This window comes from Varanus komodoensis, unplaced genomic scaffold, assembly GCF_004798865.1.
Source record: "Varanus komodoensis strain SLA01 unplaced genomic scaffold, ASM479886v1 scaffold13_1, whole genome shotgun sequence".
Classification (NCBI taxonomy): Eukaryota; Metazoa; Chordata; class Lepidosauria; order Squamata; family Varanidae; genus Varanus; species Varanus komodoensis.
The window spans coordinates 12,610,598-12,630,194 of record NW_025335408.1 but is presented as its reverse complement, the minus strand read 5'-3'; the positions used below and the strand labels follow the sequence as shown (position 1 = coordinate 12,630,194).

General features: G+C 37.8%; 1 protein-coding gene across 3 annotated transcripts in view; it reads left to right on the top strand.

Moving 5' to 3' along the window:
* WASL (WASP like actin nucleation promoting factor) overlaps nt 1–16,806 on the top strand; it is a 37,858-nt gene extending 21,052 nt beyond the window's left edge. Inside the window, exons 1-8 of one of the 3 annotated variants that reach the window (XM_044423049.1) lie at nt 18–1,097; nt 2,914–3,082; nt 5,330–5,372; nt 5,993–6,146; nt 6,731–6,748; nt 9,043–9,560; nt 11,081–11,189; nt 13,899–16,806. In XM_044423049.1, coding sequence (XP_044278984.1) covers nt 821–1,097; nt 2,914–3,082; nt 5,330–5,372; nt 5,993–6,146; nt 6,731–6,748; nt 9,043–9,560; nt 11,081–11,189; nt 13,899–13,960 — 1,350 coding nt within the window. In that variant the 5' untranslated portion in view covers nt 18–820 and the 3' untranslated portion in view covers nt 13,961–16,806. Of the gene's footprint in view, nt 1–17; nt 1,098–2,913; nt 3,083–5,329; nt 5,373–5,992; nt 6,147–6,730; nt 6,749–9,042; nt 9,561–11,080; nt 11,190–13,898 lie in introns of those variants that run through there. The other 2 variants (XM_044423047.1, XM_044423048.1) reach the window with 2 other exon arrangements.
* Nucleotides 16,807–19,597: the final 2,791 nt, after the last annotated feature.

The following is a 19,597-nucleotide window of genomic DNA, read 5'->3' as shown; positions in this document are numbered from 1 at the left end:
ATTTTTACTTGAGCTAACTTCCCATTTAAACAACTGTCATTTACTCCCAACTCATCTCTCATAAATGGAATTGTCTACCTGACATCTGTATCTGAATATGCATTGTACATTTCAGTTAATAATGTTTGGCTGTAAGATTTCTCAGTGATATTTCAAAATGTAATATGAATGGAACAGTGCAAGGCCACAAAGGCAATTGGTATAAAGAAATAAATATTAAAATTTAGTAGAAATAACTACTGTCCTTTGCATATACTGATTATGTGGAAATGGATTAGGAAATCAGCTTTAAACCTTCGCATACTGACATTAGGTTATCTGCAGAATTCACTCAGATATTTCAGCCTCTAATTCACAAATTCCTCTCCTTTTGAGAAATAGCTTTCTACCTTCATCTGTACCTCAGCAGTTTAGTATTTGACACAAATGCAGAGAGAATGTCTTTAGATACTTTAAATCAAGACTGTATTGTTGAAATGCTTGGCTAACATTCATAATAAAATTGTAGGATTAAACAAATTGGCATTAGTGGTTATATAAAATGTATTAGCAGTCATTTCCTGGGATTTGCGTTTTTATTCTTGTTTGTAATAGAAAAGTCTCTTCAGTGTGAAGCAGTTATCTTTGGGTTTACTGACCCTTCATCTAATGGTTGGGATAAAAATGGGGATTTGTCAGACTTAGTTTTAAAAAGACTTGCCAGGATTCACATGGCCCACTTTCATTTGAATATATGAGCTGGAATCTGATTTAGTCGGCAGCAGACTATCCTTCAGTAAGCAGCAGCGGAGAAATATACACAGTTTAACAAAACGCTACAATGTTTTGTACTACCTTTTCGGGGAACCCTTCTGAGGATGTGACAGACATCAACATTAGTGGATGCTTAGGACCACTATATTGTCACGTTCTTCCTAATGATGAACTTTATAGGCCTCTTTCATCTTCACTAATCGAGCTATCTACCACTGATGGAGAAGGTGCCTGTGTTATGATGGGGAAAATTTTATTGGATATAAATATGGCAGTGTTAGAAGAAAATAGAAGTTTGTTAGACTCATGTGTTCCTCGTGGACAACCAAAGTCTAATGAGAGTGGTAAGCATGGTTTTGTATCTGCTGAAAGTTGTCTCCATGTCTAGATATTTACTGATAGGTGTGATGTTTGTTGACAGAATGCTACAGTCCTGTACATGGAACTGACATGCTAGGATTGCACTGTACCACCAAGCAGAATTAAAAATAAAAATGAACCTACTACACTAGCATCAAAACAGTTTTAGCAGGAGCTAAGGAATTACTTCAGTTAAAATGGTCTAGTACATTGATTATACAGTGCCACAAGCTAAATGAACATGACTTGTTCACTATTCATTAGTAATTTTTGTTAGTAATTCTCAATATTAGTTATTAAATGTAATTCATTAATTCTTCATTGTTACTCATCTTTGTTTAGGTTGTTCATTATTTTATTATCAAAATATAGTTCTTCAGTTTATAAACAGATAAATAAAATGAATGTTGTGTCACCATAGGGCATATCCCAAATCTTTGATTCTTGAGAAAGTCTGAGATTAATGTTGTTGTAGTACCCTGAAAATTCATTTGGGGATTTGATGTCCATATTGTACTTGTTTGGGTGACTCAATATTGTGAACCACCCAGAGAGCTTTAGCTGTGGGTGGTATAGAAATGTAATGAATCAAAGTTGTCCTTGCATTTTTGTTTTTGACAGAAGGCACTTGTGTCTGTACCCTTGTCTCATCATCATGTTAGTATGTATGTATGTGTATGCACATGCATACTAGTTTGAAATTAATTTATCACACTTTTTCAAGGAAGTAAGCCTGATATTTCTTCCCTCTATTTTTTAATCTGTGCTGTAATTTTGTAAGATAGACTCAGAGAGTATATAGTATAACCAGGCTCTCAAAATGGGCAGGCGTTTAACTAGCAGCTATGCGGCATATGTCACTTGCATGACAGGGCTGGGCTGGGCTGGGCTATGTAATGTAATTACCTTCAGCAGAGCACAGCTTGTTTTGTGTGAACCTGGCCAGGCCTTGGGTTTGTGTTACACGTGACAACAAGCAACCCTGACCTAGTTTGCACAACAAAGAAGTTGCAGTGATGAGGGTAATTATGATGGTACAGTTGCTGCATGTACCATCTTGTGACCAGTATGTGCAGCAACTGCCTGCCAGTTATGCAAACCTGGTCAGCATCCAGCCTCTTTTCTCCCTTCTGCTTCTGCCCCCAACCTGGTGGGCCTTTTAAGCAGCGCGTGCAGTTGTCTATTGGAGAGTTCAAACACTTACCAGCATTGGCAATTTCAAATTGATGACATTTGTATGCACTACTACAAGCAGATCTTGGATTTTTATTACAGTTTCCTGCTTAATACTATTAATTATTTTTGCCTGGCTTACAGATTTAGAACAGTAAAGATATAATCCCATACCTCAGTGGGGGTTAGTCTTAAGTAAATAAGCATAGGATTGCTATTTTAGAAATGGTGAGTTTTTCATCTATCAGTGTGTGTATATGTGCTTGTGCTTGTGCTTGCACAGAGTGGCATTTAAACTGGAATTCTTAGTTTGGTGGGGGGCATTCAGTGTTATTATTTTGATTGCATTGAAAGCACATTATTGTGTCTCCTTATCAGTTTTATACTTTAATGAAACGTTAATGAGGTACAATTGCTTTTGACATTTTGGTAAAGAATCAAAACAAATGGTGATGGAAACCCTTTGACCTTTTGCTGATATGAATTATGCAATAACCAGCCATTTATTATTAACTGAGGGTAAATTTGCTTTTGAAATTTCCTTTCTTCCATACTTGAATTAAGTCCAATGGGTATAAGAAAGTTGGCCAAATTTATGCAAATTCATTATAAAATCTATTTTTACAGGTCCAAGTCTGCCAATGGCAACTGTTGACATAAAAAATCCAGAGATTACAACTAATAGATTTTATGGTTCTCAAGTCAACAATATGTCATATACCAAAGAGAAGAAAAAAGGAAAAACAAAAAAGAAGAGATTGACAAAGGCAGATATTGGAACTCCCAGCAACTTCCAGTAAGTTCCTACTTTTTTTTATTTATTGTAACAAATTAAGCAGACTTTCATGTGAGAAGGAGCAATTTTCTCTACTAATGGCTAACAGTCCCTCATACATAAAATAAGTGGAGTCCACATCAGTTTAGTTTAAGTTAAGCAATGCTTAAGTTTGGACGGGGGGAAACCTTTCACAGTGGCTTGCCCAGATAAACAGTAAATGAGAGGGAAAGATAATATAATATTGAAATCAGTATTAAAATCCACAGAAAAGATGAATGCAAGGTAGAGTAGTGAAATCCAGCAGAACCAATAAACGAAACTAGCTTTAGGAACATGCAGGGAATCCTGGAAAGATAAGTCTTGGCCTGGTACAAAAAAGCATCAAATTCTATACCTTCCTAGGTAAGGTATGCCATGTATGGTGCTCCTGAGCTGAGAAAGTCTTCTCCCCAGTTAGCATTCTGCCTACGGTATCAGAGGAAGGTCCTTGGTGAATGTAGATGTTGGACACTCATATGGTAGAAGGCAGTGCATGGGATCCAAGAGATAAAGGGACAAATAGTGCCAGAAACCACTATTCTTTAGGAACTAGAAAAATACTGCCTTTTAGGAGGTATATTTTGAACTTAGGGACGTTTCTGCACAGTCTTCAAAGATAGGTTCATGTTGTCATATCCAAAGCCAGAGGTCGCTTGCCATGTATAACTGTTGCCATCCAAGCCAGGTTCCAGGCAGTTTGGAACATTCCACATTGGGCCAGTTGTTAAACATGGGGTGGGGGTGGGGGTTACAGCTACCTCACTTTACAATGGATGCTACTGTTTTTGCTGTCAAAATGCTAGGTCATGTCCTGTACATAGAGTACTTCAAATACTCCTCTAAAGGCATAGTAAGTTAAATTTAGGAGTATAACTACTACTACAGATAACTGAATTTCTTTAACTTTATAATTCCACTATATGTGTCTTGGATTTCTTTTCAATTAAATACAAGCAAGCTTACATTAAGTAATCGCTATGGGCATAAATTAGTAATTTGAGGGTAAGAGATTTCAGCTAAATTCTTAGAAAATCTGAAATTCTTTCAGTGGTTCTTTGGATACCTTACTGAACTGATCAATAATTATCTGAAAGCCTCCAGAGAGTCAACTTGTCTGCTGTTGCAAATCTTACTCTGTACTTGCATGTTGTAGCAGAGTATTGGACATGTTCCAAGTACACTCTTGACTTTGGTGTGACAACAGTGAGAACTTATAGGTCTCTTGCATACACATCCTAAAATATACCATACAATCCTTTTGCAGCATAATGTGTTTTTATGATAAATAACCTGTGTTCCTCAGCAGACATATTTTCCAATCAGGATGAGAAAAGGAAGTTTGAAAATAACTTTTAGACTGCCACTAATGTCAAAATATCTTCTGCTAGAAATTTTATATGGCTGCAGTACTGAACGTAAAGTTGAAATAGTAGAACTGTGTCTGACATACAGCAAAAGTTCAGTATCATCAGATGAAGTACTCATAGCACAGGCTGGTCCACTTTTCTTAGTTGAATTTCAGTTGGTACAACATAAGGACATTGACAAGGTGCTTGAACAGGTTTATGCAGTCACTTCTGTATTGCAGTTTTCTCTCTACTGACTTACATAAGCCAGCAAGGAGGAAGCAACTAGCTGGGCCATGGAGATGATCAGTATCTCCTTGTGAGAGGGAGTGGTCCCATGCACCTGAAGGTAGCAGTGATGATACAACTAATGAAGAAATCTTCTCTGGACCTTGAGAACTTTAGACCAATAGCAAATGTGCCTTTTTTGGTTGAGTTGCTTGAGTGGGTGAGAATAGGGATGCATCTAGGCTCCATGGAATTCATCCCTTTAGCATTCATGGATTTCCTCTCCTGTTTAGCCCTGTCTTGGAAAGTGGGCTGGGCTGAAAGGAAGACTGCAAATGCTCATGGAATGAAGGTTTTGGCTTCCTTTTGTGTCACATGCAACAGCACAAAGAAAGGGCACTATGTGTGTGTCAAGGAAAACAGGTGCTGCTTGAGCACTGAGTGCACTTACAAGGAACTTACTGATTCATTATTGATTTCTAACCTGCCCTATTTGCCACATGGCTCCCTGGGTCAGTTGCAACTGTAAACTCTGTAACCTTTTCCATAGATTTGTTTTGCATTGACTGGGCAATTCTAGATTGCAATTGGCAACTTTGAAGATTTTGTTATTTCTAATTTTGCTGTCTGTCTGTCTTGCTTCTCATCTCAGACACATTGGACATGTTGGCTGGGACCCAAACACAGGTTTTGATGTGAGTAAACATAATGGTGGATAATTGTACACGCATTTTAGCAAGTGGGGCTTAACTTCTTTGGTACTCACAATTTATATGCATGGATGAGTCTTGCTGTCCTGGAACAAAGATTAGAAGATAGGCTATGGTTATTTGAATGTGCATTCTGGTCAAGACAGTTTTGCAATTGCATTATTAACCAAAGTTTAAAATGCTTTTAAGTTTAATATGTAAACATAAAGATGTCTGTTGAAAAAAGCAATTTATACCAATTTAGTAAGCATTATTTGTAATTATGTATTATCATGTAAAATTGTAGTTATAAGATTAGATGATGTGATGATTATTGCTGATTCTCTGTGAAACTTCCTGCATCTAGTTTTATAAGTAATACTTGTACAAGGTCCCTTGGTAACATTTTGTCATTCTATGTTTTTCTTTCCTTTTTTAATTTACAAAAATAAAAAAATAGAAATGTTTATAGAGACCAAGCACTTTTGGCAAACTCTGGTAAGTTGCCACAAAGTGTCCCCCCCCCACCACCCCCAGTGGAAAAACCCTTTTCTAATATAAAAATCTGTATGCCATTTTTTGCTGAAAATAAAAGCCAGAAATAACTTAAATACTCTTTCCAATAGGTTAACAATTTAGATCCAGAGTTGAAAAACCTATTTGATATGTGTGGAATTTCAGAGGCTCAGCTAAAAGACAAAGAAACGTCCAAGGTTATATATGATTTTATTGAAAAAACAGGAGGAGTGGAAGCTGTCAAAAATGAATTACGTAGACAAGGTGAGTCTTCCATTGCTCCATGCAATACACTAATCTTGCTCTATAATGGTTCCAAAATACATTAAGGCAGGTTGAGAAACGTTCTCTAGATGCATATACTTGTTAAATACACAACCATTACTATCTTGAGCACACTTGGAAGTGTTCCCCACTGAGTTTGAAAGAGACCGCAACATCTTACTTTTACTTAGTTGCAAACTCCATGGCTCACAACATATGCTGCTGTTACAGCATATGTTTGCTTTTGGGAGCCACTGAGCCAAAAGTAAAAAACTAAATCTTGAGCTGTATGTACAAGACTCCCCAAGGAGTATGTTACTTCTGCAAATCTTTTTTTTTTTTTTTTGGTAAATAACTCTAAAAAATTAAAATTGTAAAGTTAGAGAACACATAATTGAGATTGCATTTCAACACTTAGCATTGTACCATTACTACATATACCACAAAACTGAGTGTATTAATGTGCAACCCTCATTGGGCAGCCAGCTTTGATTGCAGGCTGACTGTCAGGAGAATCAAGCATAAGAAATAAGTGAGGGTAGCACGCTTCAGAGAAGTTAATGTATGTCGCATTTATGGTCTAGGTCCACCACGCTGGAGTGGTATGTATGAATTTGAATTTTTAAGGTTTGATGCTTTGTGGTGATGTGTGACTCATAAACATTTGAGCAACTTTACATAAGTTGATATGTAGTACATAAGTTGATACATAAGATTCATAAGTGGATATGCTGGCAGTTTTTTTGTATATAGTGGGCTACAGGGTTTTTTGTGCTACACAGCCTGAAATTGATTTTTGCTGAGATCACCTAACTTACTTATCTTACTTCTTCTAACTTTATCCTGTATAGTAGGATGTACTTAATAAGAATACAGCACTGTTTGAAGTCTGCATGATTTGGCTTATCACAAGAGGTTTTTTTAGTGTATTTTAATAACAAAAGTCTCTGTACATACAAGTGGTATTATTAGTCTTTGCTAGGTAGAATGCATTTGCTAATAACTGACTCATTAATAGGTTTTGTGAATGATCTGCACATTAATTATTCTGGGCACAAGGATAATGCTCAACAATGGAGATCATATATGGGGGAGAGAAAATTTTAATGGTATGATGTGCTGAAGCCTTTCCCTAGTGAGACAGTCCTGAAAAAATAACTGTACATACTAAGAAATAATTGTAGGCTTCACTTCATATATGCACACATATACCTGCCCTCTGTTCCTCCTCACACCCACCATAGGGGTGGAATAGTCAAGCTGCTGAATGAAATTTAAATGGAGAATTCTAGCATACTTACATATATATAAAAAACTCAAGTTTAACTTGATTATTACAATGTATAAAAGTTCACAGTGACTTAAACAAGAAGCCTCAGATTGCTTGACTGTTTCATAGTCCTTCATAAATGCATGCCTTGCCCACATATATGTAAGCCTTGTTAGCCTCCGTGTTGAGTTAATTTGCTGGATTTGACTTAGCATTACTGTCATATGCAGATGTTTACTTGACCTTCATATGAGAGTGGAATTAGACACCTGTACTCTGCCACCTTTATTGGATTCTGTGTTGCAGTTTATGATGTGTATTAAATCAAAAAGGTTTGTTTCATAATGACAAATGAGTAATCTTGGATAGTATATATGGGCAAAATTTCTGCTATTCTTCAAGTATATGAAAATGTAAGCCACTTGGTGTTACAGTTGAGTATCTCTGTCAACCAGGGGCAGAAGTCTTATACATTACATTTCAAATTTCTCTGGGTTTAAATGCAAAATATTAAACCTTATTGTACATAGAATTGGTTTCTTGAGATAATGTGCTACTATTGTATTAAAAGTGATACACTGCTTGTAAAAGCCTTTATCTAATCTTTTTGGATTTGATCCAGTCTTAATCATGCTGGTTACTTAAAACCTGTATTACTAAAGCTAGTACATTCATCTCTCCCATGTTTGACTAAATCTAGATCCATTTATCAGCATTTAGAATCATGCATATACATTAAATATGGATGTTCTATACAAGAATGTGGGAATAAACTTGACATTTGTTACTCTGTCTATAAATAATTGTTTAAGTTGTGCAGATAACAGAATGAGTAAGTTGCCCTGTGAACCCTAATCAGCTCAAAAGGCGAGTGATAAATTCATAAAAGAATAAGGGTGCAATCCATGTAACCCTCTGAACTTGGAGGATTAAGGGGCATCTTTTGCATGGCAGGAAGGACATGGAGCCAGAGGTTGCCTCTGCATTCATCCAGTCATGCAGAACACATTTATGGCCAGTTGTGGCATCCAAGTATCTGGTCTTAGAGCAGGAACAAAGGAGTGCAAAGTGCCATTAGGGCGCTTTATATATGGAGCATGTCTCCACCTCTCCCTGTCCCCAGAAGCCTATCTCTGAGCTTGTTCATGCAATATCAGAGCCAGACTGCTGCTTTCCACACTGGCTGTAAAGCTGGGAGAGGACATTCTGAGCTTAAAGCCCCAATTCCAACCTTGGAGAAAGTTTCTGAGGTCAGTTGGTACTCCCACAAAAATCCTCTCTAGGCTATCCAGGAACTATAGAATTGTGCTGTAAGTTAATTATGTATCCTAAGCTCAGATAGAAACTAATACAGATCTCAAAGAATTGACTGAAGTTGAACTGATAACATGACAGTACTTCCGTAGATGCAATGGCTGGATTAGTTGCATATCCTTTAAAATGGGTGACAAAGGGAAGTGAAACTACAAACTTAGTAAGGGATTTCACAAGGTAGAGGCAAGGTAAGAATGATGCTCTTGTAACTTGATGAAGCTCTGTTTTGATAGTGTTAATCCTTTGTGGGAAAGCTCTGTCTTGCTAAGCGACTAAATAAGTTCCATGTTTCTGGTTTGTGTTTGGTTTCAGCTCCTCCTCCACCCCCGCCATCTCGGGGCGGTCCCCCTCCACCACCACCACCACCGCATAGCTCAGGGCCACCCCCTCCTCCTGCTAGGGGAAGAGGAGTTCCTCCACTGCCTCCTGCAAGAGCACCAACAGCAGCGCCACCTCCTCCACCTCCGTCTCGACCTGGTGCTACAGTACCCCCTCCTCCACCAAACAGAATGTACCCTCCACCTCCTCCAGTTCATTCTTCCTCTGCACCTTCAGGCCCACCTCCACCCCCTCCCCCACCATCAGGAGGTAGTTCTGTGCCCCCTCCCCCACCCCCTCCCCCACCCCCTCCTGGTCCTCCACCTCCACTTGGTCTTTCAGTAGAGGTAGACCATCAGCTTCCAGCTCCTTCAGGAAATAAAGCAGCCCTCTTAGATCAAATCAGAGAAGGTGCCCAGTTAAAAAAAGTGGAACAGAACAGTCGTCCAGTCTCCTGCTCAGGAAGAGATGCTCTACTTGATCAGATACGACAGGGTATACAGTTGAAATCTGTGAGTATCTGTGGTTTATTTTAGTTCTGCTTGTATACTTCTAAGCCTCTAGCACACAAAAAGGTAATGAAACAAAATAAGTTATTATATTGCCTTACCTTAAAGATCTGAATTAGCATGGAGAAAAGTGTATGGATATGATTTAGGATGTTAATGCTAAAACCTGGATGAAAATGCATTTACCTTTATGTTATAGTATGGGAAAGGAGCTTTCCTGGGACTTTGACAGGACTTCTCTTTTCAGATGCTATACTCAAAGTAATGTTCAAAAAAAAAAGAAAATGGTAAAGCACATGATAAGGCTAATTTCAAAAAAACAGAGTATTATAAAATAGTTTTACATGAGTCTGCAGTATAGCTAAAGAGAGGCAGCTAAATAAGATTGCTAAAGATGTCCAAAACTCTGGTTTCCAAAAGAAACAGAATTTTGCAGCTGTTTCAGTCTGGCATCTCCATGTGAGGTGGACCTTGAAGAAAGGCATCATCAGAGCCTTAATTTTGAAGAGGTTCATGTTTTTGCTTTTTATGTCCTGCAGTAAATTTTCCATTTCTTTTACTCAGCTGTTCACTTCTCCATTATACCTTGCAATCAAGATTGTATGCACCTAACCTGGGCTGGTCCTATACAAGAACGTTTTGAAATTTTGGAACACAAACAGGCTGGTGGCCTGTGTTTCAGCTGTATTTCAAATGAAATCCTGTGGTTGGGTCAGCTTTGTTCCAACCTTCTGAAGGTGCAAGTGAAACAAGGGAAGGGGAATGTTTATTCTCTAATATGCCTCTTTCCTTCAGTCTGTTCTTTATTATCTGACAGACTGTAAAACCAGAAGTAAGTATAACAGAGGGGAAGGCTATGAGGTTGGAAAGGTCTTTACAGAAGTGAAGCATCATGTTCAGGATGCATTAAACATCCCTCCCTCAATTCCTCCCCTGTAAGTGCCCTGTTCAAACATTCTATATTTTTGCTTTAAGTGCATTTTTATATGTGTTTGGCAGAGGCAGTGTTTCTCCTTAAGTTACATATAACTTCTTGAAGCAATTTGATCACTCCATTGAATTCAAACAACATTCTTTTTCGAAGAAACTTATTTTGGATCTCGCATGTCCTCCTTTTCTCTTTCTGCTTCTTTCATTATTTGCTGCTTTCAGTTTCCATTAGGCTGCTCCCAGTACCTGCTAATTTATCAGTTAAAATGAAAACTTGGCACTGTTATCTGAGTATGCTAAGGACCTAGTCAAAATGCATTAACAAAAGAACTTAGTTCAGTTATTATTAACAGAGACTACAGCACTTTAACACCACTTTCAGTTCTATAATGCCATTGTTTTTAAACATTTGGTGCTTTTATAGCGTTTATACTGATTGAATATGAAGCTTTAAATCTTTCTTTTTACTTGAAGTTTTACTTTACCATTATTATTTCTTCAGGCATCTTCTGTTCATCTTTCAGGCTTCTTAAATAGTTGCCTCTTAAATATATTACTGTGTACATTCTTATGAATTCAGTTCTTTTCCCAAGGTGTCTGATGGCCAGGAGACAGCACCACCTACAGCTGCACCCACGTCAGGTATTGTGGGAGCACTAATGGAAGTTATGCAGAAAAGGAGCAAAGCCATTCATTCTTCAGGTAGATTATTAAATCTGTATTTGGTTCAGTCAGGTCTCACTAAGCATTAGTAAACTCTTTTAATTAATATGCATGTTTGATGTGTTGTGTGTACTAAATACAAAATCTAGGAGAAAAGGCTAATACAAAGTCCCATATTCAATTTCATGTGTAGCATGAAAGTGATTAACATTCTTTATCTGGAAATATCAACATATCATTTTTTAATAAATATTTTATTGAAAGTTGGCCTGTAGCAATTATTAAAATTCCATCAAGCAAAACTATAAGGGTCTAAAGCTCTGTTTTCAAGAATAGTCAAAACAGATGTCATTTATAGATTTTGTTTCCATTTCTGTAAATATCTTTTACTCAGGAAAAAGAGGTCATCTGTTGTGCTTCTGAACAGAATGTTTGTTTGTTTGTTTGTTTGTTTGTTTGGAGCACTTGTATGCCGCCCCATTCACAAAAGCCTTGGGGCGATAGTTTGCTTATTTGCAAGAAACAAATGGACAATAATAGGGGTATTGCAGATGTCTTTACATTGCATCAGAAGTTTTTAACACTGTCAAGAAAAATTGTTTTAGTGATCATCTGGCTGCAACATATAAAAGTACTGCTAAGCACTAATATAGGCACTGTATAACAGGTAGGCACTCTGCTGTGAAGCAGAATAGTAGGGCCTTTTTAGTGTTTGAGAAATAGCAGAAGACATTCATCTTTGTGCAACGCTGAAGAGGTGAAAGACATTTTGAACAAGAAGGGTAGGTAGCACTGTGGAAGACTGTATTAACTGTACATGAAATCCCCCCCCCCCACCCCAGCCAACTTTTCCACATTTTTTTTCCTTTACAACCTGGAATCAAAATGAATTTAATTGGCATTGTTAACACTTGATGTACTCAAAATACAGAGCTCCAGAAATACTGTAAGTAGTTAAGGGGAGTCCACCTGGGTGCTATTCCAATGCTACATGATCTCAGATTAAATATACCTATTTCTGTATGGCCACAGAGTATGTTCAAGAGTGTATCTAAACAAATAGCATAATGAAGACCAAGGATCTATTAAAACAACTCGGGAAGAAAGTTGTGGAAAAGCTCTAATTAAGGCTGAGTGTTTTTTTTTTTAATCCTCAACCATACACATCCCTTGAGCACCATTAAATCCATTATGACAGCGTGGGAAGAATATGGCTCAACCACAGGTGTCCTTCCACCTTTAAGGAACCATTTGTATTTCTGTCTTTTCACCTCTGTTCCATTTAGAAATGGATTCCCTGCTTAAGAAGGCAACAGTTTCTTCCATCTCACTATTATCTCAGCGTTTCTATACCAGACACTTCATGGGGCAGAAAAGGAATAGAAGGCCTTAGCTAATTCTAGACCTGAGAAATATCAAATCCTACATAATACTGTGAACATTTCTGATGAGTACTTTGTCCCCAACCCTTCCATTGCTGCATAAGAGGGATTGAAGGTTGCATGTGTTCACATTGTTATACGTGGCTCTTGTCAGCAGTATTTGCACTTTCTCATTGGTCCCCAAGCTTACCAGTCTATGTTTCTCTCATTCAGTTTAGCAATAGCCCAGCAATAGTCCCTAGCAGTGGTTTGTGCACACCTGTGTATGTATGGTCTTTAAGTTTACCCTTATTTGAATGATTGGCTGTTAGTCATGGCTACAAAGCAAAATTTACTCCATTCTATCATAGAGCTAGTGAGTTTTGCACTCTCCAAACAGATGCCCTCCCCTCCCGATTTGATTGTTCATAAGAATAAGGCCATGCTCCATTCAGACATTTCTTTCCTTCCAAGGGGGTATCAAGCTTTCACCTTAATCAGGATATTATACTACCTACATTCTTCTCTGCACCAGTCTTGCCAGTGAAATCCGCTCTGCATGCATTCAATAATGAGCAGGCCCTTGCATTCTACAAGTCCCAAACTGAGTCTTTTTTGTAGGTCGCAGCCCCTTTTGGTGAGCTGCAGGGTAAGAATAGAATTATGGCTGTCTCAGCTCAACAACTGGCACATGGGTGTACTGGTTTATGAGATCATGGGATTGGAGCTTCTGAGCTCTCAAAGCTCATTCTACCTGCATAATTGCAGCATCAGTTAATGTAGGGCTGGAATTTCACTGCCAGAATTGGATTGGACAATGATATAGTCAAGGGAAACTACCTTTATTTAGCATTATTGGACCCCCTTCCTCCTCTGTTAAACCAGCTAGCTGAGCACCCATATGTCTGATGCACCGAGACCACGAAGAAGAGAAACAGGTTGCTTACCTATAACTGTAGTTCTTCATGTGGTTGTCTGTGTTTTCACACAACCCACTGTCCCTACTTGAGTGTCCAGAATCGTATTGACATTTCAACCAGATGCACTGTCAGTATCGACACTGATGTCCACATTGGGATTGATGTGGAGATTTGTCTTGGTTCTGAGGGCACTATAGGCATTCTAAGGGGAACTGAGGGAACAAGCAGAAGTTGCTAGGGGCAGGTGCACTGGAACGGGGTGGGGAAGGGTTCCTACCAAATTGCTTAGTTGAGGAAGTTTCCTGAAATGAGGCTCCCTGGAGCTGCAAAGATGTTATATATGAATGCACAGATGACTGTTCAAAGAATTAAAGTTACCTTAAGCAAACAACTAAAAAAAACATACTAAAACTAGTTTTGTTGAGATATCTCTTATGTTCATTCTCCTTGTTATTTCCTACCGTTAGATGAAGATGAGGATGAAGAAGATGAAGAAGATTTTGAAGATGATGATGAATGGGATGACTGATCAATTTATTATATCATATATATATTTTTAAGGTGAAATACTAAACTACTTTCTGTCTATGGATTCTGTAAAATTATCATGTAAATGTTCTACCTATTTGCTGTATATTTTTGTTGCCTTTTGCTTTTTTATTAATCTGTGCAATACCTCATTTAATCTGTAAATGTTTGTCATAATCCTATACAAAGCTACTCCCTACTTAATGTGTACAAGTTTACATCAGGTTGCTCAATGTACATGTGAATACTTTCCATTCCATCAGTAAGGGAGTTTTAATGTAATATGCGAAATTGACAAACACACCTTAAATGTATTTAGTTATAATGCAAGAAGGAAAACACTATTTTCATACCCTACTTTTCTGTATCTAAATTTTCTTATTAAAACCTAGTATGACACTACATTCTTTCAACAGTGCAGTTCCTAGTTTTAATCCCTTCACGTTGGAAAGTATGCTTTATCAGCTATGGATGAGTCTGATAAAACAAAGAACAATTTCAGTTCATTACACGACAGTTCAAATTTAGCATTTAAGCTATGCATGAAACACAACAGTTAAGTGGTTATGAAAATTTCTCCTGATTCTAGGGCAGTGTTGTCTCCTATTCAGGAAATACAGACACCTGTAAACAGAATCTAGAAACATCCCCGTTGTTTTTTGATGTAAGCTACCTTTGTAATTTTTGCAACCACCTTTCACAATGAAGAAGAGTTTGCATTTATGGCAACTGCTGCAGTTATTTGTGTGTGTATATGTGCATACACATACACAAACAAACTGAAGGACTGTGGTTAATGCTCATTCTGATCAGTAATGGATTTAAATTAATTTTAAAATGTGTAGGGCATTGATATACTAATAAATGAGTTTAAATGGTGTAACTCTGCAGTCTTTATGAATTTTGGTTCAAACCCACACAACTAGGCACCAGATACTACATTTAGAAATCCATAACATTCAATCATGGATGGATGCCTTAAGTATATGCTTCTCCTAATTGCAATAAGCGATGGAGCATTCAGCCGGGGAGGGTGGGCTCGGTAGAATTGGCACAAGCATGAGTTTCTCTCTGATATTGCCTCTTCCCACCAATCTAGTTTTTGTATTTCTTCCAGTCAGATAGTTAAGACTGGGTGGCTTCACTGCCTGTTAACCTGTTAGTTTTGATGGTGCTGAGGTCCAGTTCAATATTCATCACAGGCTTCCCTATGGCCCTTCAAGCTTTATACGTCTGAGTTGCCCTGATTCCTCTTGACTCTAAATCTCTAGACCACGAAATGAGAGAGGATAGAGTTAATTGAGCTGCCTTTTATCTTTTGGGAGAGGCTTACTATTACAAAGTTCCTAAACCACTGCTTTTTATATGTACTGAACTTGCATATTGCAATATTGATTTGTCTTGCGTTTAGAAATAATACCAAGGGATATAATCTAAAAAGATGGAAGGCCCTATGCTTGGAATTGCATTCCAGTACATGATGGGAAAATATGAGTTCTCATCTTTACTAACACTAAATGTTTGGAGTATCTGCCTGTTTTTTCTGCAGTACTGCATTTATGATAGGCAATTGTCTATGCTAATACTGTACTTGCAGTAAGGCAACATTTGAATAGAAAACATTAGAAATATCACTTGTTGCACTGATGCAAAATGTTTCAAGTGAGAAATATTTGGAGTACAATTAACACATGCTTCTTTTCTCTTCCTTTTTTTCTTATGCTATTCATGGTATATTGGATAAAATTGTATTTACTGAAATCCAGTGTTGGCCTGATCTTGACAGGCGGGACCTGCATGATATGGCTTGATATCTAGGGCAGTTATAATGTACGTTGAGCATTTCTAATTGCATAAGGAGAACCGGATTTAAGAGGTTATGTTGATGAAACGGAGTGAGGTAAGCAGAAGCTAAATTATTCAGAGGAGGGTCATTTTTTTTCTTTTAAGCAGAAATAATGGAATTGGGGTATCTTTCTCCTAAAGCAATCATATTTATAGCATTTCCTGCTGCCAGAAAGACTTTTCTACTAGCATTTCTGCTCATAGCACTTGAGGGCTGTGAGCAGCGTGGCTAAAACTTGATTAAATGCTATATAGTGGGAGTAAGAATGTGTGCACATGGGAGGTGGTATTAATGGCCTTCGGTACAGTTTTTAGTGTTGTCTCTGAGTTCTGATACCATAAAGGGCATTTTAAAGTGGATACTGCTCAGGTGGCTTCCAAAGATGTTACTTTATAAGCATAAATTAAGCACATGCTTCTGGAGTTGAGAGAGTTTAGGAAGATTAATATTTTGGGGACATTTCCGTAATCCATTAATCACTTGTCACAGGCTTTTGTTCGTTTGTTTTTCCTATAGAAAGTTTATCCACATTACTGCAGAAGAGTTCAAATGTTTTGCTTTCAGTAGCCTATCGTATGGTTTTAACTTAAAGCATGATTGCAGTTACAATAAGGCTAAAAAGTCACAGCTGCATGTTTCACATTCTCCTGCTTCCACCGAGGGCAGGAGTGGTGTTTCAAGTCATTGAATCACTGCTGCTAACCGTTGTAACAGGGCAGCCTCATGTGCCTGTTAAACTGACTGTCCAAGTAGCCTTGGCAATTAGCAAATGAGCATGAGGACTATATCTCAACACTACGCTTAGACAATATCCGCTAGCCGCTTGTACTCTGAAAACATCTCAATCGTTCAGCTTTCCGTTTCATCAAATTGAAATTCTTGGTATGTGAATTTTTGTTTTGGCTTTCTTTCGTTCTTTCTTTTTTGAAATGTACAGTGAATAGGATGTTGCACTGGTGGCAATTCATCACGGAGCATAATAAAATTAATTTGACTCTGTATTGCAGTGTGGTGTGATTTTTTTTGTGTCAATTTTAACTCAATTTAGAATGTTGATTATGCTGTTTGAAGATGACTTTTGTGGTCAAGGACTAGGACCATACAGGTCAGCATTTCCTGAGCAAATACTTTTCATATTTTACTGGCTTTGGATTATATCTCTAAATAATAATAGATAATACAGTGCCCTCCTACCTGGCTCATTGGCAAATAGGACATAGAAACACTCCATGGATACAGTTACTCCTGCAAGCAAGCAAATTGCATAATGCATTAATATGCAAGGTTAAGTAATGGTTAAAGGGTTATTCAGTGTTCCAAAGCAAAGCCAACTGTGAGGGAGGAGCTGCAGATGCATATACATACTCCCTGCTCTTTCTTCTGCATTAAACTGTAAATTATTGCAAATATTTTGATTACCAAGCTGTAGAAATATCAGAAAATACACTTTCTACATATAAAATAATAGCTTTTAAATGGTCCAGCATGGCTGCTGCCTTCACAGGTTCTTAAGTTATTATCAAGGAATCTTTGATGTTTCTTAGAAGCATTGTAATGGCAGACTTAGATGTGCTAATAAATATATAAAAGGTTCTTAACCCTTTTGTTTTCAGAAGACAATGGTAGCTTTATGGCATCATAAAATGACAGCTACCACAATGCGCCTAGGTGGTGCTTTGGAATGGTTGTCCATGGCTAACCTGGCCAGTGCTGCCACAGCCACCAGCTGAAAGCGACTTGTTTGTTCCATTTAGCTACATGTACTGGCAGGCAGTGCCTATAGCTTTTTCCTCCTTGTGAATAGGCTGAAGCAATGCATTCTATTCCCCTTCCCTGCCAAGTGGCAGCAGAGAGGAGGGGAAACCTTGGTACTTCCAGAACACCTGCCAGATCCAAGGGGTCAGGATGAGGAACCCTACCCAGATGTACCCAATCATCCGTTCACTGTATGAATGACAGGGTGGCATAGAAGCTGCACTACATCTCTTTCTGGAATCCAATTTGCTAATCTAAACACCTGGCTTTTAAGTTGCAAAGCTGGCAAAAGAAGGGTTGGCTTTGACGCTGAGGTGGGCTGGGTGACCTTTATTTTCTGTACTTTCTGTTATCAAAAGAAATGTATCATCCCTAAAGTAGCACAATGCATGCTTGACTCACAGGGAACTTTAACTTCAGGAATGTAATGTACATCTGGGTTCCCTGGCACACCATATAATTTATGTGCTGCTTGACATGAATGAAAGCAATGAAATAGTTTTTGTGTAAAAAGAAACAGGACAACAAGCAATATTGTTAGCATCATTGGAGACTGCTTGAACAGAACTGCTTCTCCAGACAATGTAACATGGTGATAACCTTTTGATGCCCATGTTTGCCTCTTTCCTTCCTTATGCCTTTTTCATGTATTTTTCCCAGATTATAAGCCTCTATGCAGGAACTTACTTCTTTTTAAAATTATTCTGTGTAAGCTCTCCAGCTGAAGAGAAGGAAAATATGCTTTGGGGCAATCCTGCACATATTTTGACAGAAAGGCCTGTAATTCCCAGCATCTTTCAACCAGCATGGCTGGCTGGGAAGGAAGAAAAATGTTATGCTTTCCTTCGTCTAAAAGTGTAGGTTCGCACCATAATAACAGATATAAATCTAATTAAATTAATTAAAAGGCAGGTTATAAATCAAACACAGTATCTCTTAATAAGTAAACACTAAAATGAGATCATAAACATACATTGGTCACTCTGTTAACACTCTGTGAGAAATTAACTGAGCTGAGAAGGTAGCACCAATGCTGGTATTGGAAGATTTGGATGTCCTCTATTTGATATTTGAATAAAGTGTAAGTTGGAACAATATATTAGTCCAATGTTATCAAGTTGTTTTTGCTCTTGTTTTTTGCTGGGTGACTTGGTTTCAGTTTTACAGAAAATAGGGTTGGTAAAAGATGTGCATCCACAGTGCAGTAAAATCCTCGCTTGGGATGCCCTCCTATGAGTAAAAGGAAATGGAATAGTATATGAGTAATGCTTACTGAATGGTTAGAATTAAATTCTAGCCTCTGAATCACTCAATGGTTCTCAATTTGAAGATATATTTTTTCCACTTCTAAGAAGTTCTTTTTTCAACTACCAACCTATCTTTCTTTTGTCTTGAAATTGTCATCTTCTGGCTTCCATTAAGTATCAACACAAAACCCTGCACTTTAGCCATTTGTGTCAGAAATTGCATCTGAAGTGCTTCTACCAAATACTGACTCTGCCAGGTAAATATTTATGCAACCAGCAAGTGCCAGTTTGGTTTTTATTACTTCGCTGCCACAACTAAAAGTACTTTGTACCTTCACATTGTATTTTGCGTACATTAAGTTATAACAAAGCCAGTTAAATCCACAGTTAAAATAGACGGGTGTGAATATGCTGCAAGGTACTGTATACTATATGTAGCATTTTTCTGTTTTATTGTGGTTTGTGGACTACAGTTCAAGCATCAGTAGATACTTCAAAAGAACCTCAAAATCCTATCACTGTGAAAGGACTTCCTGACTGCATGTCAAAAAGGTCTCTAGGAATCAGCACTTCTTCGTGCCTCCCATATAATTTATATTGCACTGTCAAACAAATTATAAATTCTGCCAGTGTGTTCTTGAAATACAGCCAGCATGTCTTAGCAGCTGCTATTTGATTGATGCTGTGCTGCTAGTTGTCGTGCTTGCAGCATAGTCTAAGAACTAGATACAGATTTTAGTAATCATTCCGCATAATTTTCTGTGAACAGCTGTCTTGTCATTTTAGAGAC